The sequence below is a fragment of the Cricetulus griseus genome, chromosome 3 (assembly GCF_003668045.3).
Source record: "Cricetulus griseus strain 17A/GY chromosome 3, alternate assembly CriGri-PICRH-1.0, whole genome shotgun sequence".
NCBI classification, from domain to species: domain Eukaryota; kingdom Metazoa; phylum Chordata; class Mammalia; order Rodentia; family Cricetidae; genus Cricetulus; species Cricetulus griseus.
The window spans coordinates 199770473-199796188 of record NC_048596.1 but is presented as its reverse complement, the minus strand read 5'-3'; the positions used below and the strand labels follow the sequence as shown (position 1 = coordinate 199796188).

General features: G+C 46.9%; 2 protein-coding genes, 1 long non-coding RNA gene and 1 other non-coding gene across 7 annotated transcripts in view; 1 reads left to right on the top strand and 3 right to left on the bottom strand.

Moving 5' to 3' along the window:
- Positions 1 to 10708: 10708 nt before the first annotated feature.
- Positions 10709 to 13007, bottom strand: Rpl13 (ribosomal protein L13). The gene is given in 5 exon segments (NM_001246803.2): positions 10709 to 10906; positions 11726 to 11782; positions 12287 to 12460; positions 12651 to 12792; positions 12897 to 13007. Coding segments are annotated over 5 exon segments (636 nt in total). The 5' UTR covers positions 13001 to 13007; the 3' UTR covers positions 10709 to 10747.
- LOC113832994 lies at positions 12516 to 12602 on the bottom strand. The gene has a single exon (XR_003484448.1). It is a non-coding gene; the product is annotated as a small nucleolar RNA MBII-202 (small nucleolar RNA).
- Positions 13008 to 13356: 349 nt separating the features above from the next.
- On the top strand, positions 13357 to 23391 carry LOC113831194. Of its 3 annotated transcripts, none has more exons than XR_004769303.1 (4): positions 13357 to 13437; positions 20897 to 20989; positions 21111 to 21231; positions 22654 to 23391. It is a non-coding gene; the product is annotated as an uncharacterized LOC113831194 (long non-coding RNA). The 3 variants fall into 3 exon arrangements; XR_004769304.1 differs by having other exon boundaries at positions 22367 to 23391; XR_004769302.1 differs by having other exon boundaries at positions 21111 to 21353; positions 22367 to 23391.
- Spg7 (SPG7 matrix AAA peptidase subunit, paraplegin) overlaps positions 18596 to 25716 on the bottom strand; it is a 43869-nt gene continuing 36748 nt past the window's right edge. For both annotated transcript variants that reach the window (XM_027410636.2, XM_027410635.2), the window contains exons 14-17: positions 24926 to 25082; positions 23029 to 23195; positions 22413 to 22490; positions 18596 to 18967 (exon numbers count right to left, since the gene is read on the bottom strand). In XM_027410636.2, coding sequence (XP_027266437.1) covers positions 18803 to 18967; positions 22413 to 22490; positions 23029 to 23195; positions 24926 to 25082 — 567 coding nt within the window. In that variant the 3' untranslated portion in view covers positions 18596 to 18802. The remainder of the gene's footprint in view (positions 18968 to 22412; positions 22491 to 23028; positions 23196 to 24925; positions 25083 to 25716) is intronic.

Here is a 25716-nt window from a genome sequence, read left to right as displayed (position 1 = left end):
ATCACTGAGTGTCCACCCCAATGTTGAGGAAGCTGCTCTGTAATTCCTCCCACACTGAGCCCTACACTGTCTAGGAAGACTGCTGGACAGCACTAAACTGTGGACATGTCCAACCAGCCCATTTTAAAGGAGGAGGCATCAAAGAGTTTAGCACAATGAGATGGCTCAGTGCAGGCCAAAGTGCTTGCTACAAAGTCTGACAATCTCCTGGAACCCACATGGTAGAAGGAGAGACCTGATCTCTATGTGTACATGCACAGACAGAATCATAGACACACACAGGAGGGGGGATTAGTTTACAAAGAAAAAGTTCATTTATAAAAGGAGCCAGAAGGGCTGGGCAGTGGTGGCGCACACCTTTAGTCCCGGCACTCAGGAGGCAGAGGCAGGTGGATCTTTGTGAGTTTGAGACCAACCTGGTCTACAAGAGCGAGTTCCAGGACAGCCTCCAAAGCCACAGAGAAACCCTGTGTTGAAAAACCAAATAAATAAATAAATAAATAAATAAATAAATAAAGAGCCAGCAGGGAGGTGGTGTTGCACACCTTCAATCCCAGCACCTGGGAAGCAGAGGCAAGAGGATCTTTGTAAATTCGAGGCCAGCCTGGTCTACATAGTGAGTCTCAAGACAACCAAGTCTTCATAAGACCTTGTTTCAAAACAAACAAAAAAAGTTCAAGGAGCTGGAGAAATGACTCTACAGGTAAAACCACATACTGAGCCGGGCAGTGGTGGCGCATGCCTTTAGTCCCAGCACTCGGGAGGCAGAGGCAGGCAGATCTCTGTGAGTTCGAGACCAGCCTGGTCTATAAGAGCTGGTTCCAGGACAGCCTCCAAAGCAATACAGAGAAACCCTGTCTCAGGCTCCAAAGTCACCTGCCTGTCTGAGGGGTTCAGTGTTTCACCTGGAGTCCAATATTTCCATCACAAAAGCCCAGCTGTAGGGCAAGTGACAGATGGTCAGCCAGAGAAGGAGAGGAAAGAAAACTCAAGGAGCTTGGTAGCTGAAATTTCAGACTAAAGGTTTTAATCAACCTCTCAGAAGCTAGCTTGGCGTTTGCTGGCCCCTGGTGGCCCTGACTGTGCTAATAGACAAACAGAAACTATGGGGGACAAACTAGTGTCCCTTCAGCCCTGCTCTACTTGATGTCTGGGACAATGCCCCTACCTCAGTGCCAGTTCCATAGCCCAAGGGCCAGGGAAGGTGAGGCATGCCCCTCCTCCCTGCACTAGGTAGCAATGAATTCCTTCTGTTCTCAGCTTCTGTTGCCTCGGATTTTTCTGCTAGCCAGACACAGGAAATGAGTTCTTGCTTCAACCATATTTTGTTATTACCATACAGGAAATAACACATCAGTTCTGAAATGTTAAAATACTGATAAGTGAGCAAAAACAAATTTTAAATTGAGCACCCAGACATAAAACCATTATCGTCTTATACCTATTCCTCTAGCTTTTTAAATGCAAAAAATGTTTTCATTAGTTGATGGGGGCTTTGTTTGTTTGTTTGGTTTTTCGAGACAGGGTTTCTTTTCTCTGTGGATATGGAGACTGTCCTGGAACTAGCTCTTGTAGACCAGGCTGGTCTCGAACTCATAGAGATGCTCCTGCCACTGCCTCCCAAGTGCATATACATTCAATGTGTGCCTTCTGCCCTTGGAGGCCAAGGGAAGGTGCCAGATATCATGAACTAAGTTATAGGCAGTTCAAACACACATATATAGCCAAATACACACATATATTTATATATATAATACATATATATATAGCCATATACACACATATATATTGATATACATATATACATACACACACAACCTACTGAGTCCATTTAGTGTTGCTTTTTTTTAAAGATTTTATTTATTTATTATGTATACAGCATTCTGCTTCCATGTATATCTGCACACCAGAAGAGAGCACCAGATCTCATTATAGATGGTTGTGAGCCACCATGTGGTTGCTGGGAATTGAACTCAGGACCTCTGGAAGAGCAGTCAGTGCTCTTAACCTCTGAGCCATCTCTCCAGCCCCATTTAGTGTTACTTATATGTGTGTGTGTTTAGGGCTGACTGGTTTGGATTGGGTAATCTATCTGGGATCTTGTTTCTGGACAAAACTGGCACAATCTGGCATGTCAACTGGTGTTGTCACTGTACATATCTTGTTTAGGTGACCATGCTGCAGCTCTCTGTCATGTGTAGAAGACACTATCTCACAGCAAATGTCTGCTTCTCTGACTGTTACAATCTCTCTGTCCCCTGCTCCATGATGTTTCCCTAACCTATAATGTCCTGCACAAGATCCAAAGACTAACAAAACCTCCAGTGGCAGCCATGGGGAGCCTCCCTTTGAGTTGTTACTCAGAGCCGTCAAAAAGATTCCCCAGATAATACAGGAGATTGCCATTGCCCTAGGTTGCCTCCCAGAACTGAAGGTAAGACCCTATCAATGAGGTCACCAGGTGCTTCAGACAATGGACTTGGAGGAGTTGAACTGACCTGCAAGACTCCTCCCCGAGGCCTAGCTCTCATAGTATCCAAAGGTACTATGCAAGTGTCATCGGAGAAAAGCAATCAACAGTTCCCCCAGCCAGAGTCTACTATCCATAACAATGACCAACACCAAACAATGTCTCCAGGGGGACAGTAGTGACACATATTTTGTAGGTAACCAGCAGCTGTTTAATTGGACTAAAGGCTCACTCAGTAGGAGGGAATTCGTGTCTGGTACTGTAAAACCAGAGAATTGTCTTTGGCTGATGAGGTCAGGCACCCTAGAGATGAGACTTCTGCTGCCACTTTCCTAAACTAGTATAGTTTCTAACTGCAGTCTAAATTCGTATCCTTGTACCCACAGATCGTGTTAAGAAGACACTTTTTTTTTCTTTTTTTTTTTAGTTGAGACCACTATAGGAATCGCGCAACTAGTCAAAATACAGAGAAGAATAAAAATTGTATTTGTTATTGATGGAGTCTGGTCCTTCTCTGAGAGATGTGCCAGCAGCAACTCATGGTCTCATATTGTGACTTGTCCCTCCTGCCCTAGGGGACTGCTGCATTCTGTTGCAAACTGTTGCACTCTGACTCAAACTGTTGGAGCTGGATATCCCAGCAGGTGACACAATCCATCCTGTGGCTCAGGGAGAGCTCTAGGGTGCTGGAGCTCACACAGCAGGAGGTAACTGACACCCCACATGGATCCCACTGAACAGCTCAGATCCTATACTTTTGCCTTCTTTGACCTACAGAGTCCCCAAATGTGTCCTTTTTTTTTTTAAGATTTTATTTATTTATTATGTATACAACATTCTGCTTCCATGTATATCTGCACACCAGAAGAGGGCACCAGATCTTGTAACGGATGGTTGTGAGCCACCATGTGGTTGCTGGGAATTGAACTTAGGTCCTCTGGAAGAGCAGTCAGTGCTCTTAACCTCTGAGCCATCTCTCCAGGCCCCAAATGTGTCTTAATAGCCTTATTGCCCCCTACTCAGGCTACCCAAGCCTGACTAGAGGGGACACTTGCTATGGATGGGGGCCCAGTCCTTATGGTCTCTGTGGAGTTGGTTCCAGTGTCAGGAACTTGCCTAAGCCAGAACCAGCTCCTGGCCCAGACTCTAGCACCCCAGGGCACACCCCAAGAAACACCCCAGGACACTTCTGACTTCATTCTGTGTCTTCTTTTGTATTCTAGCTTCACATACTCATAAGACAGTTGGAGTCCGTGCTCAGCCAAACCTCAGAAGTCACTAGGCCTTGGAAGGTCAAACACACTAATCAGCAGGGTCTTAAGCTGTGCTAGGGGCCTCTGACCAACCATCAGAAGCAGCCATCAGCTCCTGACCTCACCCAGGGTCCATTAAATGTGCTCTCCGCAAGCTTGTACCACTCAGCACCTGTTTCTCCTGAGGTTTGTCCTAGGAGTCAAGGGCATTCTCTGCAAAATACCCTTCTACGTGGCTCTCCCAGTATCCCCCATTCCACTGATAATTTTACACCTTCTGGGGACCACATAGGTACACAAACTAAAGCAGTTGCCATTTTCTGGGGCCTTTATCTCACACAGGGCAGGGTAGGGTCAAGAGTAAGCGTTACAAACAGTAGAAGGAACATGATTTCACACAGTGACCATGAGGAGATCCAGAAACAGGCTTAGGAGAAGAGAGTGTTTGCTAAGTTTATTTGTCTTCAGGCTGCTGTGGTGAGCATATGGGTTAAGGCCATTGTGAAATAAGATCTCACTCACATTTTAGTCTCTACCATGCTGAGAAGAAACTAGACATATTACTTAGCTACTGGTTGCACTAAATAAATTGCACCAAAACACAGCAGCCAACACAATGTTTACTATATATTTTGTTGTTCCTGTGCAAGAAGACCCTTGGCTTGAGATACCAAGGTAGGCCTCTGTCACCCTGAGGTGCAATGGGAGAGGTCTGCTTCCAGGATTCCTATGGTGGCCAGGCTGACTTCCCTAGGTATGTAATCTAAGATGAAAAGGGGAGGTTTAGAGAGGGGTAGAGAAGGGCTAGCACTTGAGGAAGAAGAGGAGAAAAAGTACTAGGTGTTGGTGGCACACACCTTTAATCCCAGCACTTGGGAGGCAGAGGCAGGTGGATCTCTGTGAGTTCGAGGCCAGCCTGGTCTCCAGAGCGAGTGCCAGGATAGGCTCCAAAGCTACAGAGAGAAACCCTGTCTAAAAAAAAAAAAAAAAAGAGAGAGAAAAAGGACAGAAGAGGGAGAAGACAAGAGAGGCTAGAGAAGGGAGGGGAGAAGGGAGAAGGAGGAAAAGGAGAGGAAGGAACCCTAGATAGCATCCAATCATTGGTATGTCCACCAGAAGCCACTGGGCAGGAGTGCTCTGCAGGAGGGAGGAATAATCACAGAGCAGAGACCACTGGGCAAAAGCAGGGAGACAGGAGAGACCGGTGCTGTGATGGCAATGGCAGTGTGGGCCAAAGTGGCAGGCAGGAGCAGAGTCCATGGAGCTGCACACTCAGGCGGGGTCTAGGTAATGGACATGCTGGTTTTAGTCTCTCTTGACTTATCTGTAGCTTTGATGATATTCTTAGCAAGAGCTGTCCTGGAGTGATGTCTAGATGTTTCTTTCCTCTCTTTTGGGTCCTTTTCATCAATAACCTAGTTTTTTTCTCCTCTTTGCAGATTTTTGTAGTGGAATGTTTTACATGAACCCATTTCAGGAAGACAGAAGCAATTTCCAGGGTTTGGAACGCAGTGTTGCCCACTTTACACCCTTCACTTAGACACTAAATATACATTTTTTTTTTTAAATTTGAGACAAAAGTCTCACTATATAGCTATGTCTGGCCTGGAACTCACTATATAGACCAGGCTTGTCTCAAATTCAGAGATCTGCCTACCTCTGCTTCCTGAGTCTTGGTATTAAAGGTATGTGCCACCACACCCAGCTAGACTTGTGTGTGTGTGTGTGTGTGTGTGTGTGTGTTTTCTCTCATGCTCTACAACCCAACTGCTGTTTCCTCTCCTTCCTCTTCTCCCAGTCCCTCCCCTTTACACTCCCCCCATATGATTTAGTTTTTAAATTAAGAGATCACTTAAATTTTGTTTCTGTGCCTACACATATCTATGTGCACCGTGTACCTGTCTCATGCCTGCATTGGCCAGAAGTAGACTTCAGAACTTCTGGGAGTGAAGACAGGGCTTTTGTGAGCTTCCGTGAGGGTGCTGGATGCTAACCCTGAGCCCCCCATGGGAACCCGTATGTACTCTTAACCACTGAGCCATCTCTGCTGCTCCTAGACATATATTTCTTCTTCTCCTCCTCCTCCTCCTCCTCCTCCTCCTCCTCCTCCTCCTCCTCCTCCTCCTCCTTCTAAGATTTATTTATGTATGCCTGCATGTCAGAAGAGGGCACCAGCTCTCATTATAGATGGTTGTGAGCCACCATGTGGTTTCTAGGAATTGAACTCAGGACCTCTGGAAGAGCAGTCAGTATTCTTAACCTCTGAGCCATCTCTCCAGCCTGACATATATTTAATTTTTCTTTTATGTGTGTGATGCTGGAGCTCAAACCCAGGCTCTTGAAAATGTTAGGACAATTGCTCTACCATTGAACTACATCCCTAGTCCTTTTCTGTAAGTTACAAAGGAAAAAGGACTTAATATCCAAAATCCATTTTAAAAAACAAAAACAACCAGGCGGTGGTGGCACATGCCTTTAATCCCAGCACTTGGGAGGCAGAGGCAGGCGGATGTCTGTGAGTTCCTGGTCTACCGAGCAAGTTCCAGGACAGCCTTCAAAGCCACAGAGAAATCCTGTCTCTAAAAGCAAAACAAAACAAAGCTATTTCTTTGTCCTCCGGGTCTCTGGCAGAGTGGGGCTCCTGCTAGATTCCTGCTGTCGTGAAGACCAACTTGGCACAGCAGTGGATGCTGCCAGGTGCTCTGCTCTTCACTGGTATCATGGTGTTGGAACTAAGGTGTTACGGCATATCCACTCCTTGTACTGCTGTGTTAATGCCCAGCAAGAATTTGCAGCTGACATTTTCTCTAATCCTGAGGTTCAAAATGCTGCAGCCAACAAAGCAGTGGGAAGTGTTGAAGATACCTTCTGGGCACCAGGCTTCCTCCTCAGAGGCTCTGGCCCCGCCTCTAAGGGAGAGAACCCTTTAGTCTCTGGGATTTGGGAAAATGTTACCATTTGATGGTTTCTCTGTAGGGCTCTTAATTCCACAATCACTATCTATTGCTGATCCTGACTTGAAGGAGTGGGAGCCCACAGAGATCCCGTCATGGCCGTGTTAACCCCCTATCTAACCACACTGTCGTCTTTCATATACCCCATATGTCTTTCATATTCCGTTTGCTGCCACTTTGGTTAAATTTTAAAAAAAGTGCTTAAAAATGCTACTTATAGGGGCTGGAGAGATGGCTCAGGGGTTAAGAGCACTGACTTTTCTTCCAGAGGTTCTGAGTTCAATCCCCAGCAACCACATGGTGTCTCACAATCATCTGTAATGTGATCTGGTGCCCTCTTCTGGCACGCACTGTATACGATAAATAAAAAAATAAATAAATACATCTTTAAAAAATGCTACTTATAAACTGTAGAGACACACACAAAAGAAAAACTCAGAATCAGCCTTCTGCTTATGGGACCTATTTTACACACTAGGATCAATTTAAATCTGTGACCACCCAAATTCTTTTTTTTTTTTTCCTGGATTTTTTTTTATTAAATTATTAATATTTTCACATGTACTTTCCCTCTCCCTCTCCCTCCCCCTACCCCCATTCCTTCTCCCCCACCTCCAACCTACCCCCCACCCCATCCACCCGCCACTCCCCAGGCAGGGTAGGGCCCCCAACCAGGGCTCCACCAAGTCCACCAAATCTTCCTGTGCTGGGCCTAGGCCCCTCCCCATGTGTTCAGAGACAGAGCGAATCCCTTCAAGTGGGATGGGCTCTCGAAGTCCCTCCCACCCACCAGGGCAAAACACCAGTCCACCTCCAGAGGCTCCCAGGAGTGCAGGGGCCTCCCCATTGGCATCCATGATCAGGGGGCTGGATTAGTCCTGTACTGTCCTCCCAAAGAGCATCTGGGGTCGATATGCTTTCCCTTTTTCAGGCCAACTGTTTCTGTGGGTTTCTCCAACCAGGTACAGACCCCTTCGTTCTTCATTCCTCCCTCTCTTCAACTGAGTTCCAGATTTCAGCTCAGTGGACCACCCAAATTCTAAGGAATTTGGAATACTAATTTCTTTCCTTTGAACAAGTCTATGACATCATACCTGGGCCTTACTTTTTCTTTCTTTCCTTTTCTTTTTTTTCTTCAAGACAGGGTTTCTCTGTGTAGCTTTGGAGGCTGTCCTGGAACTTGCTCAGTAGATCAGGCTGACCTTGAACTCACAGAAATCTGCCTGCCTCTGCTTCCTGAATGCTGGAATCAAAGGCGTGTGCCACCACCACCCAGCACTTTGTGTGTGTGTGTTTCTGTGTGTGTGTGGGGGGGGGGGGTCTTAGTAGCCTTAGCTGCTTTGGGACTTGTTATGTAGACCAGGGTGGCAGTGAACTCCAATTGAGACCTCTGGAGTGCTGAAATTAAAGGCATTCACTACCACACTTACCTATTTGTATGTGTGGGGACAATTTATAAGAGCCAGCTGTTCCCCTCCATCATGCGAGACCTAGAATCAAGCTCAGGTCATCAGTTACAAGCCTGTATCATACTCTGGCTTTCTGTGTGGGTTCTAGGAAATGATACTCTTACAGGCACTTTACCAACAGAGCTCTCTCTAGCCTCCTCAAGCTTGAAATTACTGCATAAGAGCCAAAGGGGAGAGTACATGCCTGCACTCCCAGTACTGAGGAGGCTGAGGCAGCTGGGTTCAAGGCCAACCTAGACTACACAATGAACTTCAGACCAGTCTTCACAGGTTACATGATAAAATAAAACCCCGTATCAAAGCAAGGAAAGGGGTAGAGGAATGGCCCAGAGGTTAAAAGCACTTCCTTTTATAGAGGACCTGTGTTTAGTTCCCAATATCCAAGTCTGAGAGCTCATAGTATCTTTTTTTATTATTTTTTATTTTTAATTTTTTTGGGGGGTTTTTTGAGACAGGGATTCTCTGTGTAGCTTTGGAGCCTATCCTGGCACTGGCTCTGGAGACCAGGCTGGCCTCAAACTCACAGAGATTCACCTGCCTCTGCCTTCCGAGTGCTGGGATTAAAGGCGGGATCCACCAATGCCCGGTTTATTTTATTTTTTTTTATTATGTATGCAGTCTTCTGACTGCAGGCCAGAAGAGGGCACCAGATCTCATTATAGATGGTTGTGAACTACCATGTGGTTGCTGGGAATTGAACTCAGGACCTCTGGAAGAACAATCAGTGCTCTTAACCGCTGAGCCATCTCTCTAGTCACCACTCCTAAGTATCTTTAAAAGATTTTTTAAAAATTGTGTGTGTTGTGTATTTTGCATCTATCTCTGTGCACATGAGATCATCCTGCTTCCATAGGCGAGAAGGCAGCTTCACATCCCCTAGAACTAGAGTTATAGATGGTTGTGAACAACTATGTGGGTGCTAAAAATTGAATCCTGGTCCTGGTAGCTATCGCTCTCAGCCACTGAGCGAATATCTCCAGCACCTTGACAAAAGCCTTTACCTGAAGTTCCAGCGGGATCTGATGCACCTCCACTACAACTCACCCAACAGTCTATTACATCCCTCAACATGTCTATCCATTCAAACAGGTCCTCTTACAGAGGATCCAATGTTCCCAGCACCCACGTGGTAGCTTATAGCCAGCACCTGCAGGTCCACAGTGCACATAAACTCACGAAGGCGCACACACACATGTATGTAAAAGAATGCAAGGAATCGTGGCAAACACCTATTCCAGAACTTGGGAGGCAGTGGTTAGCCTGGGTTTCACGCTATCCAGGGCTACCTACGGGATCCTCTTGACTCTGCCTCCTAAGGGGAATTAAAAGAATGCACCACCACAGCCTGGTGGGATTAAAAACGTTTTTTTTTTTTCGAGACAGGGTTTTTCTGTGGCTTTTGGAGGCTGTCCAGGAACTAGCTCTTGTAGACCGAGTTGGTGTCGAACTCACCAGCCTCTGCCTCCCGAGGGCTGGGACTAAAGGCGTGCGCCACCACGCCCAGCATTAAAGACATTTTTAAAACCAAAGGAAGCCAGAGGTAGGTGGACCTTAGTTTTGAGGCCAGACTAATCTACGTATCAAGTTACAAGTTTTCCACACACAAAAGAGGGACCTATGCCCCCTTGTGGCCACTCAGAATATTGAACCTGCCACTGGCATTAAAACACTGCTAAAAACCAGTCTCCAGTCTGATAGTTTAATTAGTAGGGACCATGTTACTTTCCACTTAGGGTTCACAAATGACCAAATCTAATGTTTAGTGTCACCCACATATCTTGTTTCCAGTGCCCAACAAGGTGGGCTCAAAGGTAAGCCTGTGCTACCAGGGACCCATCAGACTACCTCTATTCACTGAAGGCCTATTCACAGCCAAATGCCACCAGCATTTGATTAACCGCTTCACTAGGCCAACTTTTTGAGTGCAAGAAAAAAAAAAAAAACTACCCCAGGCCTCCAAATCCGTCTCTGGGGCTCTCCCTGGTGTTTGTAATGCAGAGTGCCTACACAAAGCAGGGCAGAATAGAGCCAAGAATCCAAGCCAATGTCAGGATGGCAAGCACCTCAAATCAGAAAAAGGGCAAATTTCTACAATATCCAAATGCCAGTCTTTCACAAGGTTAATGAGCACACTGCATCTATTGATATAGTAGACTGTGGCCACCCGAAGACTTGGCATGCTAATGGAAACTGCTTTGGGTAAAAAAACAAACTTTTAGGGCCAGGGCTGCAGTGTTTACTATGTGTGCAATACACTGAGCTCAGCACCTGGCATTAATAGGCACCCTTCCAAAGCTCACACTGAAATAAATACAAGACTCAATGATGCAATGGAAACTATCTCTTGGGAGTGCTTTCTAAAACAGAAGAGCTGACAAAACACAGGCTACTCTACTGCTCCCAAGAAAAAAGATGCAGAGACTGGAGAAATGGCTTAGTGATTAAGAACATTGGCTGCTCTTCCAGAGGACACAGGATCAATTAGCTGCCTAACTCCAGTTCCAGTGGACCCAGCACTCTCACACAGGCATATACATAGACAAAGCACAACATCCAGCTTTTGCTTTATGGAAAGTTTTATTGCAGTACTCCAATAGCACATCACTTTTTCTTTTCAACATCTTGCTCTGCAGCTTCCTTTGCCCTTTTTGCTCGGATGCCAAAGAGCCGGGCATTGGCCCGGGCCATACGAAGACTGGCAAAAGCCTTGAAGTTCTTCTCTTCTTCTGTGATAACTCTGGCTTTCTCCTTTTTGTAGACCTGGAAAAAGACGTAAGTCAAGGTGGTTTGAATTGCAACCTGTCCACAGAACTGTAACTCTGTCTCAACTCTCAGGAGTGACAGAGACAGGATTCTTCCAGGATCATGTAAGTTACCACAGTACTTGGAAGTTTGAGGTAGGAGGATCCTGGGTAGACTACAAAGCAAGCTTTGGCTTACACACAGAGACCCCGTTCAGAAAATAACTAGTCATGACTTCAGTTAAGAACATGTGTTGGCTAATTTTACGAGTCTCAATGGGAAAATGCATCCAGCAAAAAGACAGGGCAGTAAAGCTGGGCCATAGTGGCACACACCTTTAATCCCAGCACTAAGGAAGCAGAACTTTCTGGTCTACACAGGGAATATGACTGTGAAATGGTAGTGCTGGATTCTACAGCAGCACCAGTCTCCACGGCCTCTGTATCAGCTCTTACCTACAATGATGGACCTCTTTCTTTCTTCAATGAAGGACCATAATGTGAAAGTGTAAACCAAACTTGGTTTCGACCATGGCATTTTATCACAGCAACAGACACATGCCACGCCCCCTTCAGGCTGGGAAAAAAGTCCCCCACCCCAACTAGCAAAACAATGCCACCCGTTAAAAAGATGAAGGTTAGCCAGGTGGCGGCACACACCTCTAACCCTGGCACTCAGGAGGCAAGTAAATCTCAGAGTTCAAGGCCAGCATGGCCTACAGCACAGGATGGCTAGGGATAGAAACCCCCCCCCCAAAACAAAATCTAAAAGATTTAAATCTACATGTCCATCACAACACTTTCCTCCTGCCAATCTTAACTTCAAGCAGTAACTTACATTCCGTATGCGCATCACAGGTCCTGTTAGCTGGGTGGCCAGTTTCAGTTCTTCAGCCTGTTTAAGAAGAAAAGTTGAGTCCAGCTCCCTTTTTGTCTTTCACACTCATCGCCCTGGGTGCAGTTTGTTCCTAATGAGCAGGCTGCCTAGGCCTGTAGCCCTCAGCATTTCATGGCCCCCATGTGCTGGCTTACTAGGCATAGGGGAGGGTCCTGTTCGATTGAGGGGACAGAACAAATCCACCTTCTTCTAATCCCACTCTGAGGAAGCCCATAACGACAGATACCCCTGATGCTTGTTAAATGTCTATGTTCTTTGCATTCCTGAATACTAAAATACTAGACGTCCAAAAATGTTCCTAGATAACCTTGTAGGGGGCAAACCATCAAATAGCAAGTCAGGCCCCAAGCCAATAACCTTCCATTAGGACAGAAAACCACAGGGATTTCAGTGGCCCACACATGACTTGTACCGCCGCAGTGTCACCTCAGCAGAGCGGGACCCAGGCAGACTCATCTACACTGAACCAAACCCAACACCACGAAGACCCGCTGTACTCACAGAACTGTCTCCCTTCTTGGGAGCAGAAGGCTTCCTGGGGAAAAGTATGAGCTTGGAGCGGTACTCCTTCAGGCGCTGCACATTGGCCTGTAGTGATTCAGTGGATTTGTTTCGTCTCCTTGGGTCCACAGAGATGCCGATGGTTCGAGCCACTTTCTTATGGATACCAGCCACCTAGCCAGAAACAGTAATGGATGAAACACCTCCAAGTCCCTCCCCTGCTGCCCCCGCCGAGAAAGCTCGGCGTTATCAGATGGAAAAGGGTTCAAAAGTACTTTCATCAAGACAGTACAGCGATTCCGGAGAATTGTCATCATTCCACCGAGACCAAGAGTACTCAGCGCAGAGACCCTGCCGAACTCACCCTGAGTTCTTCCAGGCTGAAGCCCCTGCCAGCTCGGACCTTGGTGTGGTATCTCACTGTAGGGCACCTCACTATCGGCCTGATGGGACCGGACGCGGGGCGAGGGGCGATGCGGCGCGCTTTCGCCTGCCGGGCCTTGCGTCTGCGGTAAAAACACAACAGTCACCTCCGGCCCACACGCGTCCATTCCGGCACCCCGCCCCGGGCACCCCGCCCCGGGCACCCCGCCGGGCCCGCGCGCCACACCTGCGGATCTTGCGTGCCGGCTGGTTGAACCAAGTGTCCACTCGCCGCTGCCAATCCTTGTGGAAGTGGGGCTTCAGGATCATGCCATTCCGGCTGGGCGCCATGGCTGCCTAAGGCCGTGAGGGAGAGGAGGGCGGCGGGTGAAGGCCAGAGTCCCGAGCTCCCGCCCCAAGTCCTCCCGCCCTGCCCTGGCTCCGGCCCCATGCCGTCGGCGCCTGGGCTCCTCCATAGTTGCGCAGGCTGCCTCTCCTCGCCGATGGCGGCGGATGGAGCGCGATGGAGCCCGATGCAACACGATGGTGGCGGCTGACGGTAGGGACTCACCTCCGGTACAGGAGAACGGCCGAGCGGAAAAGACCGAGCGCCGCAAAGCACCCTGGGGTTGTAGACAGTCCGGCCAATCCAAAACACCCGAGCCCTTTAGCCAATCAAAACAGGGAAAAGAGGAAATGGCGTCATACGAACCCGTCCACCGGCGGACCATCGCCTCTCTAGCCGTAAGACTCGTTTCTCGCTGGTTCCCAGCCTGGCACGCGACAAGGTGACTATGTCTTTGTGGGGGCTGCTGAGTCGGAGGAGCACAGATCGGAAAACTCAAAAGACTTGCGAGTTAAAGTCCTAAAAATCCTTCTCCTTCCCCGGTTCAGTGTTTTTTTTTTTCCCCCACCCACTCAGGAACATTGTGTTTTTTTTTTCCTTCGAGACAAGAGTTTCTCTGTGTAGCTCTGGTTGTTCTGGAACTCATCCTGTAGCCCAGGCTGGTCTCGAATTCACAGAGATCCTCCTGCCTCTGACTCCCGAGTGCTGGGATTAAAGGCGTGCGACACCACCGCCCAGCTCTTCATTCTTTTAAGAGCTGTGGTCTCTCTGTGTTGCCCACACTTGCCTAGAACTCAGGCTTCTCTTCCTCGGAGCTGAAATTACAGGCACGCACCACCATCCCCGACTTTTTTTTGTTGATTTTCTAGTTTATTTATGTAAGTCCGTGACTCATGTCTGCACCATGTGCATGCAATGATCATGGAGGCCGGTAGAGTGCATCGGATTCCCTGGGGCTGGAGTTATTGACAGTTGTGAACTGCTGGGAATTGAACTTCTGGAAGAGCAAGCAGCCAGTGCTTCAAACTACTGAGCCATCTCTCCAGCCCCAAACTCCCCATTTATTTCGATAAATCCTTAAGTCCCAGACTTAACTCCTCAGGATTGGGTGTGGCCAAATGCATATATTGAATTCTTACCCACAATGGCAGCATCAACAACAAACCATTAAGCAGCCAAGGCATAATCTGTCCTACATCTGTAAGACAATAACCCTGTTTTTCTTTTTCACTCCCCACCCTAATTACCAGGTTTCATTCTGATGAAAATTCCATTGTAAGAACTGTAGAAATGGCTCGGCATTTAAGAGATCTATAATTTTTTTTTAGAAATCTACAAGATGTCACTACAATCCACATTATAGTTGGGACTAGTGTCACAGACATGCAATCCCAGCTGTTCTAGAAACTGAAGCAGGGCAACAGCAATTCTAATACTTTTTTGGGCAACTTAGACCATCTTTCAAAGTTAAAAAAAAAAAAAAAAAGGTCTTGCAGGATGGTTATCAGGTTAAAGGTGCTTGCTGCCACGTTTGACCATTTGAGTTTGATTCCTGGGACCCACATGGTGGAAGGAGGGAACTGAATTCTCCAAGTTGTCTACTGAGCTAGCTCCCCATGAGTACCATGGTATGCTCGCCCTCGCGCACGCGCACACACAGAGTCATCTTTTCATTATATTTTCTGAGGATGTAAGTCAGTGCAGAGAGCTTGCCTATTGTATCACACCCTAGGTTCAATCCTCAGTATGGAAAAAAAAGCCATTTTTTGTGTGTGGGGGGTATGGAGATCGGAAGTTGATGTTGGAGATGTTCTATGCATTTTTGTTTTTTCAGACAGGGTTTCTCTGTGTAGACTTGGCTGTCCTGGAACTCACTCTGTAGACCAGGCTGGCCTTGAACTCACAGAGATCTGCTTGCCTATGCCTCCTGAGTGCTGCAATTAAAAGCATGTGCTACCACTGCCAAGCTTGCTTTCCACCTTATTGTTTGGACAGGTTCTCTTGAAAGGCCCGCTGCCTCTCTGTCTCCCCCCCCCCCCCCCCCCCCCCCCCCCCCCGCCTATGCTGATGCTGGGTGTTCTCTCTGGAGCAGCCGGGATGGGCTGAGAAGAGCAGTTGACCTAGGGCAGCGCGTCGGGGACTGAGCAGGGCAGAGCCAGGATACGGCCAGGGGCTGGAGAGTGCAGCGCGGGCGAGCTGCCGCAGAGCCGCCCTGCTTCACCTTCATCCCGCTGTCCCTGCCCCCGCCGGCCTCCACTTCCCCCGGCTGCCGTTTTCCCTCCCAAGCCGGTTCACCCAGGCGGGGCTGCCCTGGCACCGCGCCCCGGGGCTGGGGCCGAGCGGGAAAAGGGCACCCCTCGCCCCCACGCCCCCCCCCGTTGGGGAACCTTCGTCCCAAGGTCGGCGCGGAGGGAGGAATTTGTACCAGACACTTGAGAATATGCTGATCTGGAATGGCTCTGTGCCTCATTTGAACCATCCAATAGAATCCCTGTTCCTCGCTTGTGTTTTTTTCTATAAAAAGGCACCTCTCCCTTGGCTCGGCGCGCTTAGCCACACTGAAGCTAAGTCGCCCTGGGTACCCGCGTCTCCAATAAAGCCTCTTGTTTTTACATCCAGTTCGTGGCCTCGCTGATTCCTGGGTGTGGGTCTCCCTCTACGAAAGTACCTCTTTGGGGGTCTTTCACTCTCACTCAGCAAATTGAGTGGCTGGCCAGTGACCTCCAGAGATCAAACTCTCTCTGCCCTCTCTCACTCTTTCCCAGGATTATAGGCAGGGGCTACTCAGACCTTCAAGGTTGGCAGCAAGTCTCTTTACTGACTGAGCCATCTTCCCAGCCCAGAGAAAATATTTGTTGAATACACTGATCCAAGGTATTAATTTCTTTGGAATGAAAGTCATCTAGCATGTGCTTTCTCAAATTCGTTTCTATGTTCCTACCAAGTACCTGGCTTTCTCTAATCTCAGATATTTTCATCTCCACCACCAACTTTTCTTTCTGGACAGACACAGACTCAGGTTAACTACTACTAATCTAGATCTGCACCTGAGTCCCAGAGCTCTAGCTGCAGTGCTGCCTGGGACATTGGGTGGGCGTTAGAGGTCGGCTTAGAATCAAGTTAGCTGAAAGAAGTACAGCTGTGATCTTAAGTTTCTTTTACTGCATAAAACCAGGATGGACATAGAAGTGAGGAGTTATGCAAAGACTTGGCTGATGCAGTTTTTCAAGTTCTAGCTATAGGTACAGTTCCTGTTCTGCTGGGCAGAGAATTCTACAGAAGCAGTTCTACCCAAGAGCTTGTTGGATGGCACCCTTGCAAAGAGAGGCATGCTCTACACAGGATTGTAATCTCTTGCATGATTAGCGCCTGCTTCCCATGGCTGTGACATGCTCATTTCCAGGCAAGCTGTTCCTGAAGTAGTTCCTCCCTTCTCTTCCAGTGTTTACTGAAACTTAGATGTCTGGGAGCATCAGAAAATTCCAGCCTAATTCAATGATAAGCTTTCTGATCATTCATGATCTGGGACCCCTTTAGACAGATAACCTTAATTTTTTGAGTTTAAAGATTAATTTAATATTTATGTGTTTGAGCTTGTGTGAGTTATGTGCACCACATGTGTTCAGGAGCCCAGAGACCAGAAGAGGGCATTGGATCCCTCAGAACTAGAGTTAAAGCGGTTGTGAGGTGCCATATAGGTGCCAGGAATCAAATCCTGGGTCCTTCTGCAAAAGTAGTAAACACGACAAGCAGTGGTGGTGCAGGCCTTTGATCCCAGCACTCAGGAGGCACAGGCCACTGAGTTTGAGGCCAGTCTGGCCTACAGAGCAAGTTCCAAGATAGCAAGGTCTTGACAGAGAAACTGTCTCAAAAAAAACAAAAACAAGCCGCCTTTAGTGTGGTGTTGCACGCCTTTAGTCCCAGTACTTGGGAGGCAGAGGCAGGCAGATCTCTCTGAATTCAAGACCAACCTGGTGTACAGACTGAGTTCTAGGACAGGCTCCAAAGCTACAGAGAAACTGTGTCTCAAAAAACAAAACAGCAACAACAACAAAAAACAAACAAAAGACATAGAAAATGAACAACAAAAGGAGAGTAAACTCTTAACCATTGAGCCATTCCTCTCCAGCCCCCAATTCTGATTGTTAAAAAAAAAAAAAAAAAAAAATCGTATCAGAGTCGCATAGTGTTTTTTGCTGGATTTGGTGGTACACACCCATAATCCAAGCAATCAGAAGGCAGAAAGAAACATTTTGATGTAGGCCAGGGCCGAGACCTGGTCTCAAAAAAACAAAAATTAGGGTTGGAGAGATGGCTCAGTGGTTCTTGCAGAGGCCTGGGTTTGATTACCAGTACCCACATGGTGGTCACAACTATTCTTGACTGCAGTCCAGGAGATCTAGTGCTCTTGTCTGACACCCATGGGCACCAAGTACTGCATGTGGTACATATATACACATTCAGACGAAATATTTATACACATAAAATTTCAAAATCTAAAAAGAAAAAAAAAGGTAGGCAGCTGGGACTGTTTCAATGGGTGACAGTTTTACGTTGGCTTGTTGTTATTCACTTTATTTTAGAGATAGGGTCTCACTATGTAGCTCTGGCTGGTGTGGAACTCTGTAAGTCAACCAGACTGGGCTCAAAACTCATCAGCGTCTGTTTCTGTGTCCCAAGTGCTGGGACTAAAGGGTTGTGCCACCAAGCCTGGCACAATTATTTTGTGTGTATGGATCGGGTATATTTGTGCCTTGGCATGGACTGGTCAGAGGACAACTATAGGAGTCCAGCAATTGAAGTCGGGTTAACAGGTTTGCAGAGTCATCATGCTTGCTTAAGACACCGCTTTAGAGAAATGTAAAACCTAATTATGTGCTAAACTTTGGTAAGAACTAGAACTCAGATCGAATGTAAAATGTTCTTAAGCCCCTTGAATCACTCCAGCTGCTCTTGGTGGTCCTGCTACTGCTTCCTACTGCCCAGAAGCTTCCTCAGGTGCAGAGTGCTGGGCAATAACAACAATTTGCTCTGACAGGAAGTCACTGTAACCCATGCTCCAAATGCCACTGCACAGGAAGAGTGGAGGCACCGCAGGCAGGAACTATGAACCAGCAAGTGCCTGTGGCTCACCCTACATGGTTTGAGTTCAGATGTCTACACAAAGAGCTCAAGGTATAAAGTGAAAACAAGACCCATGGCTGCATAGCTCAAATGTGGATTCTCTATCACAAAATGTGCGAGGAATCAATTTTGGTGGTGGAAGTCAAGGCACTCTCTACATAAGAACAAGGCAGGGGAAATTCTCCACTTGCACAACTTGCACATAGCAGTAGGTGGCAGTATTTGCATCTTCCAACAGTGCCTGTTCCCAACTTAATGAGTGAGCACGGTGATGAGGACAGTCAGCTCAGAGGGTCTTTCATCTTGGATCCTATTAGCATTCTGAGGGAGTCCAAGACACAAACAGGGGATCATTTAGTCCAACTGATGGGCTACCTTCAGACCTACAGAGCCACACATGGAGGCAGCATCTGAAGCCCCAGGGACTAGACTCAAGCATGCACACTCCTCACAAGGAAAGCACTACATATGGAAAGGTCAGTTGTCTCTGCAAATGATTTACTAATCCTGAACCAATAAATAGACATCAGAAGTTTTTGTCAGAAACCAGAGAGAGCTAACAGAGGTTGAGGTTCAAGTTCAGGTGAAAATACTCTTGGAGGCTGACGGCAGCTTGCCAACAAGTTCTGAGATAACTGCAGGTGCAGTCGAGGAAGTAGTTGTCTGGGTCTTGGAGGTGGGGGCTAGGGAGCCGGAGCTTCCTCCTCTGCTAAGGCTTGTTTTTCCTTTTCAGCGTCAATCCATTTCTGTGGTGCAATCATTTTCTTTGGCCCATGGGGCGGTGGGCCAATGAGGGCCTCAATGTCCTCATAGTTTATCACTTCCTTTTCCAGAAGCGCATTCGCCAGCTAGAAAGAACAAACACGGCAGTGTGTGAGTGCCCTGGAAAAAACAAGAGCTTTGGAGGGCAGAGCATCAGAGATGGAAACCCATCCCACAGAATGTCTCTGTGTCCCAGGAAAGTAGGAGGGCTAGTCTGTGAGCAGGATGCCTCAGAAAGGCCACCTTCCCAGAGAGACACAGGCGCAAAGGCAGTTCAGGCAAAGAATTGCTCCCTGTCTTTACCCTAAAAGTGATCTGTCAGCTGCCAGCCTCATTAATTTTTCTATTTCCTTTCAAAACCTCTGCTTATTTCTGGCAACTGCAATTTCCTTCACCAAACAAGGTATGTGTGTCTGGGAGAGACAGGCGGGATGCTAAATACAGAGCCTCGTGCTTGGAATCTGTGGAAATAGGCACTGACACAACTGGGGAGGGATTTCTGCTACTTTGGATACAGTTCTGAACATTAACATCATCATCATCTTCATCCCTATTATTATATTCCCATATTCCCAGACAGGAATGTGTATGTGTGTGATCTCTGGCTGACCTCAACGTTGCTATGCTCCTGCCTCAACTTTTTTTTTTTTTTTTTTTTGGTTTTTCGAGATAGGGTTTCTCTGTGGCTTTGGAAGCTCTTGTAGATCAGGCTGGTCTCAAACTCAGAGATCAACCTGCCTCTGCTTCCTGAGTGCTGGGATTAAATTTTTTTTAAATATTTATTAATGTATTTTATATACATGAGTGCTCTGTCTTCATGCACAGTAGAAGAAGGTACCTAATCTCATTACAGATGGTTGTAAGCCACCATGTCATTGCTGGGAATTGAACTCAGGACCTCTGGAAGAGCTGACAAGTACTCTTAACCTCTGAGCCATCTCTCCAGCCCCTGTCTCAACTTCTTGAATGCCAGGATTACAAGCATATGCTATCATGTCTGGCCCAGAAAATATTTTTATCCTAAAGGTCCTGTGTCTGTGGCCACATCCTGCTATGTCTTGCTGGTTAAGAAAACACTTCCAAGAGCTGGGTATGGTGGAACACATCTTTAACCCCAGCACACCAGAGACAGAGAAAAAGGCAGGTTCATGAGATTGAGGGCACCCTAGTTCCAGGCTAGCTAGGGTTACATAGTGAGACCCTATTTCAAAACAACAAAAAAACCAAAACTCTTCCAACTCAGAGGTTAAGGGTGGTCCTTGCTACTCATACAGAAGACCTGGGTTTGGTTCCCAGCACCTGCATGGCAGCTTTCAATTGCCTGTAACTCCAATTCTAAGGGAATACATCCTCTTCTGACCTCGGAAGGTTCCTGCACACTCAAGTACATGCAAAACATTAATAAATAAATAAATAAACCTAAAAACAATATTTAAAAGAAAACTCTTCCAGCCGGGCGTTGGTGGTACACACCTTTAATCCCAGCACTCGGAGGCAGAGGCAGGTGGATCTTTGTGAGTTCGAGGCCAGCCTGGTCTCCAGAGCGAGTGCCATGATAGGCTCCAAAGCTTATACAGAGAAACCCTGTCTCGAAAAACCAAAAAATAAATAAATAAAATAAATTAAAAAAAAAGGAAAACTCTCCCACATTTTCTTTTTCTTTTACATGCTAGGCACTAGGGTGATGTCTATAGCCATACTGAAAGAGGTATAGTTCCCCCTTTGCCCTAATCTGTCACTAGACTAAAACCTATTCATTGCAGTTCAGCCCAAATAGAGGCAGCTCCATTCTGCAGTCAGTGTGATACCCATGGGTGATCTTGCCAAACTCCCACCCTCTTTCCAACACAGTAACACTGGCTCCTTACTAGGCAGAGGCTACTTACTTACTTCTTATGGCAGACACTGTACTGCCATAAGATCTAGTAAGGCAGATCTGGTCCAGGACCAATACTCTGAGGGCCTGAAACAAGATTCCAACCTAACATAGCAGCTGCCTCTTTTCTCTGTAATAGCCTTGGCTGTCCTGGAACTTGCTTTGCACACCAGGCTGAACTCGAACTTGGAGAGATCTGCCTGTCTCTGACTCCTGAGTGCTGGGATTAAAGGTATGTGCCACCATGCCTTTTTTTTTTTTTAATTTAAGATATTTTTTCCTTTTGGAAGCAAGATTTACTTTGTAGGCTAAGCTGGCCATGAACTCAACTATCCTTCTGCTTCTACCTTCAGAGAGCTGGGATGACAGGTCTGTGCCAACAATGCCTGGCTCAACTGCCTCATTTTAAGAAAGCAAAGAAAGCTGTCCTCCAAAAAGCTGGCTGCCCACGTTAATATACTAGACATCCTGTAGGTATGTGCTATCCTTAGGATACCTGTTGTTACTGAAACCAAGGAAGTCTGAGATATGGTCACAGGCAAGAGGAGTATAAGGAGATATAATGCCTGCATGTCCCGTGGGATCCAGGTGAGCAGGTGCGAATCCACTAATGGCTCAGTTGATATGTGTCTGTGTGAGGCTGCTGGGGTGAGGAATCCTATACTAAGGGAGATGGTAACTGTAGGGCATATATATGTATAGCTTTTCTGAATCTAAAACTATTATAAAATGAAAAAAGATTTTTAAAAAAGTTTGAGGGAGGTCTGGAGAGACATCTCTGTGGTTAAGAGCATATACTTACTGGGTAGAGTGTAACACACCTTAATTCTAGCACTTGGGAGGCAGAGTCAAGAAAATCCCTGTGAGTTTGAGGCCAGCTTGGTTCACAGTGAGTTAGGACAGCCAGGACTATGTATAGAGACCCTGTCTCAAAAAAACAAACAAAGAACCCACAAAAGAAGAAGGTAGTGAAAGAGAAGAAAAGCAATTATTACTCTTGCAGAGGAATCAAATTCCTTTCTCAGTACTCCAGTCAGTGGCTCACAATTGCTTGAATTCCAGCTCCAAGACAACCAATGCCTTCCTCTGGCCTCTGTGGTCACTTGCACTCAAGTGCAGATACTTATACATATATACAAAATTAAGAATATTTTTTGCTGGGAATAAAGGCATGTGCTACCAAAGCCCGGCAAACAAATTACCTTTTTTGTTGTTGTTTTTCGAGACATGGTTTCTCTGTATTGCTTTGGAGCCTGTCCTGGAACTCGCTCTGTAGACCAGGTTAGCTTCAAACTCACACAGATCTACCTGCCTCTGCCTCCCAAGTGCTGGGACTAAAGGTGTGTGCCACCAACGCTGGCCTAAACAAATTATCTTAAGAATAAACTTTAAAAGTAGCTATTTTTTTTCCAAGAGAAAAAGGTTAAGTGCTGGAAAACTCCTAAAATTCAATGTTGATTGCTGCTAGTGCTACATAACATGTGCATAAGGGTAGAGAAAATTCTCCTCAGAATGAACAGGCTTGATATGATTATAACAAGAAAACAGAAAACACATTCTAGATGAATAGGGGTATCAGTGTTGACCATGCTGTCCCCTACACTTCTAGGGGCTCCTGAGATGCATTGGGGATGCTTGGGCCCACATGCCCTCACCGCCTGCAGTTTGTCCAGGTTGTCTAGTAGCACCTTCTCAGTGTGTCTGTAGGCTTTGGCCACCAGCAGTTTTGCTTCCTGTAAAGAAAGAGGTAAGTCTGTCACGAGAAAGGTCTAAAACATAGTTTACAGACTCACTGACAGCCAGCTCTAAAACAAAGGTGCAAAAAACACAGTTCAGGAGCAGGCCCATCTTCACAATACACAGCAGCAATGTATTCTGCTCTTATTCTGTCTAAAGGATGCACACCCACCAGCTACCCTCACCCTGGAGAGAGCAACTGGGCAACTCACAGCTGCTTCATTGCACAAGCCACTGCAAGTGACCCTGAAGAGACCCAGGTGCCACACTGGCCCAGCTTGTGGGCTATCGGGATCATGTGCACTGCTCGACCACTTGGCATCCTTATTGGACATTCTTCCCGGTTCTACATCTAGCTTTATTTGGAACCATCTAGGTCCTCACCCAAGAGAACACACTGAACAGGTCAGAGTCCAGAACAAAACACCAGCCACATTAGGCCTTCAATACATGCTCATCTGAGGGTGCTAGCAGGCCGCTGCAGGAGGCCCAGATGTTTCTTCTCCATGGGCAGTAAGGCCTGTGTCCACTCACATGGTCCATCAGCTGCTGGAGGCCCTGGCTGAAGGGACGTCGTCCAATGCCCACGAGGCCCTCTTGTGCCTCAGGGAAGGAAACAGGCCCAATGCTAGGTGCCATCCCAAACTGTTTCACCATGGAGTAGGCAATGCGGGTAACCTTCCTCAAGTCATCCTGGGCCCCTGGAGCCAAGAAAAGGAGGTATTCTGAAGAGCACATGCAGATAGGAGCACCAGACTTCAGGCTGGCCAGACCAAGCAGCACCCAAACATCCCAGAATATTATGCTTACAACTTCCATTGCAAGACACTGACCGGGACATAGAACCTTGTTATTCTTTCTCTCTCTCTCTTTAAAATATAATTGATTTTCATTTTATGTACATTAGTGTTTTTCCTGCATGTATGTCTATGTGAGGGTGTTGGGTCCCTTAGAACTAGAGTTACAGATAGTATTGAGCTGCCATGTAGGTGCTGGGTATTGAACCCAGGTCCTCTGGAAGAGCAATCAGTACTCTTAACTGTTGAGACATCTTGCCAACCCCAATATACTTTTTTTTTATTATATTTATTTTTGTTCTATGTGTGCTTGTCCACACACAGGCAAATGTTAGAAGAGCTTGCAGGAGTTGGTTCCCTTACTTCACAACATGGGTTCCAGGAGCTGACCTCCAGTCAGCAGACTTGACAGCAAGCCCCTTTATCTGCTGAGCCATTACTGCTGCTTTTTTTTTTTTTTTTTTGCAGATGTTTTTTATTTGAATTAGAAACAGGATTGTTTTACATGACAATCCCAGTTACCTCCCCCATCCCTCCTCCCCCCCAACTGAAACCCTACCTATCACATACCCTTTCTGCTCCCCCTGGATGGTTGAGGCCTTCCATAGGGTGTCATCAGAGTCTATCTTATCCTTTGGGATAGGGCCTAGGCCCACCCCCGTGTGTCTTGGCTCAGGGAGTATTCCTCTATGTCGAATGGGCTCCCAAAGTCCACACCTATGCTAGGGATAAGTACTGAACTTCTATAGGAGGTCCCGTAGATTTCTAAGGTTTCCTCACTGACACCCATGTTCCTGGGGTCTGGATCAGTCCCATGCTGGTATTCCAGCTATCAGTCTGGGGAGCAAGAGTTCCCTGATGTTCAGGTCAGCTGTTTCTGTGGGTTTCACCAGCCTGGTCTGGACCGCTTTGCTCATCAGTCCTTCTCTGCATCTGTATTCCAGTTCAGTCGCCATTACTGCTTCTTAAAGGAAAACTTACGTGCTCAGGACACCGACTTGCCTTACATCAGCGACACACTCGAGCATATGGCCAGGTCTATACTTGGGAACCCTGTCACTTTTGGGGCATAATGTCTCTGAGACCCCTCTGACTTTTCTGGATATCTAGTGAATGCTCTAATATCCAGTTCTATGTAGTTATATGTCTACATCCAGTCGTTATCCAAGCAAATGTATTTATAGTCCATCTATATGAAAGTTTTAAAATAAGTATCTTAAACTAAAGTTTTTGTGGCCAGGCAGTGGTGGCACACACCTTCAATCCCAGCACTCAGGAAGCAGGTGGCTCTCTGTGAGTTCGAGGCCAGCCTGGTCTCCAGAGCGAGTGCCAGGATAGGCTCCAAAGCTACACAGAGAAACCCTGTTTCGAAAAATCAAAAAAAAACCCAACAACAACAACAAAAAACAACCAAAAAAAAAAACAAAAACAACCAAACAAAAAAACAAATGAAAACCAAAACCAAAATAAACAAAAAAGCAATGCTTTTGCTTAGTTCCAAGTCCCCTCTGGCTCAAACTACATCTGCAGTGCACACATCTTCTGCCAGTCTCACCCTACCAAGCACACTGAGCAGAAGGAAACGGGCATTAGAGTACTTTGACAAAGCCACACCCCAACGCCCGTCTCCTCACCAGATGTAACCCTGCTGAACGAGATGGCCTCAGCTGCGCGACCGCCTAGTGCCATGCACATCCGCTCAAACAGCTGCTCCTTGGTGAAGAGGTACTGGTCCCGAGGGAGCATCTGAGCAAAGCCCAGAGCAGCATTTGTTCGAGGTGCTATGGAGACCTGAGGAAGAACAATAGAGCAGGGAGCAAGTGATCTCAAAGTGAGGCAGGAGCCTCCTAAAACCATCACCACAGGTTGCCAAGTAGCTAGTCAGACTCACTGGCACATTCAATTCTTAGAGAATCCTCACAGTGCAGAAGGCAGCTCATCGAAACAGGAATTTCTGTATGGTACGTTCCTCAGTAGCACTGTGTGACTAGGAAGTCAGACTGACAGGTCTCTTAGAAGCAATCACCTCACATGCCAGTTAGCACTGACCCATGGGAAACTCCAGAATGTACCCAAGGAAGGGAGGCCACCTGACCCTCCTTATTCCCCTACAATCCAATGTCAGACATCTGAGGAAGAGGCAGGCCAAGGAGAAGCTGCTGTATTACAAAGAAAAGTGGTTGGGGGAAGTCTATGCAGGCCCCATATAGAAGCTAGTATTAATATTCAAAGTTCAGGGCATGTCTACAATTCAGTGGTAAAGAGCTTGCTTAGCATGTGCAAGGCTCTGGGCTGGATCCCCAGAACTGCCAGAAAGAAAAAAAGATGGGGGTTGGAGAGATGGTTTAGTAGTTCACAACCATCTGTAATTCTGGTTCAAGAGAATCCAATGCATTAGGCATGTATGTGGTACACTGACATACAT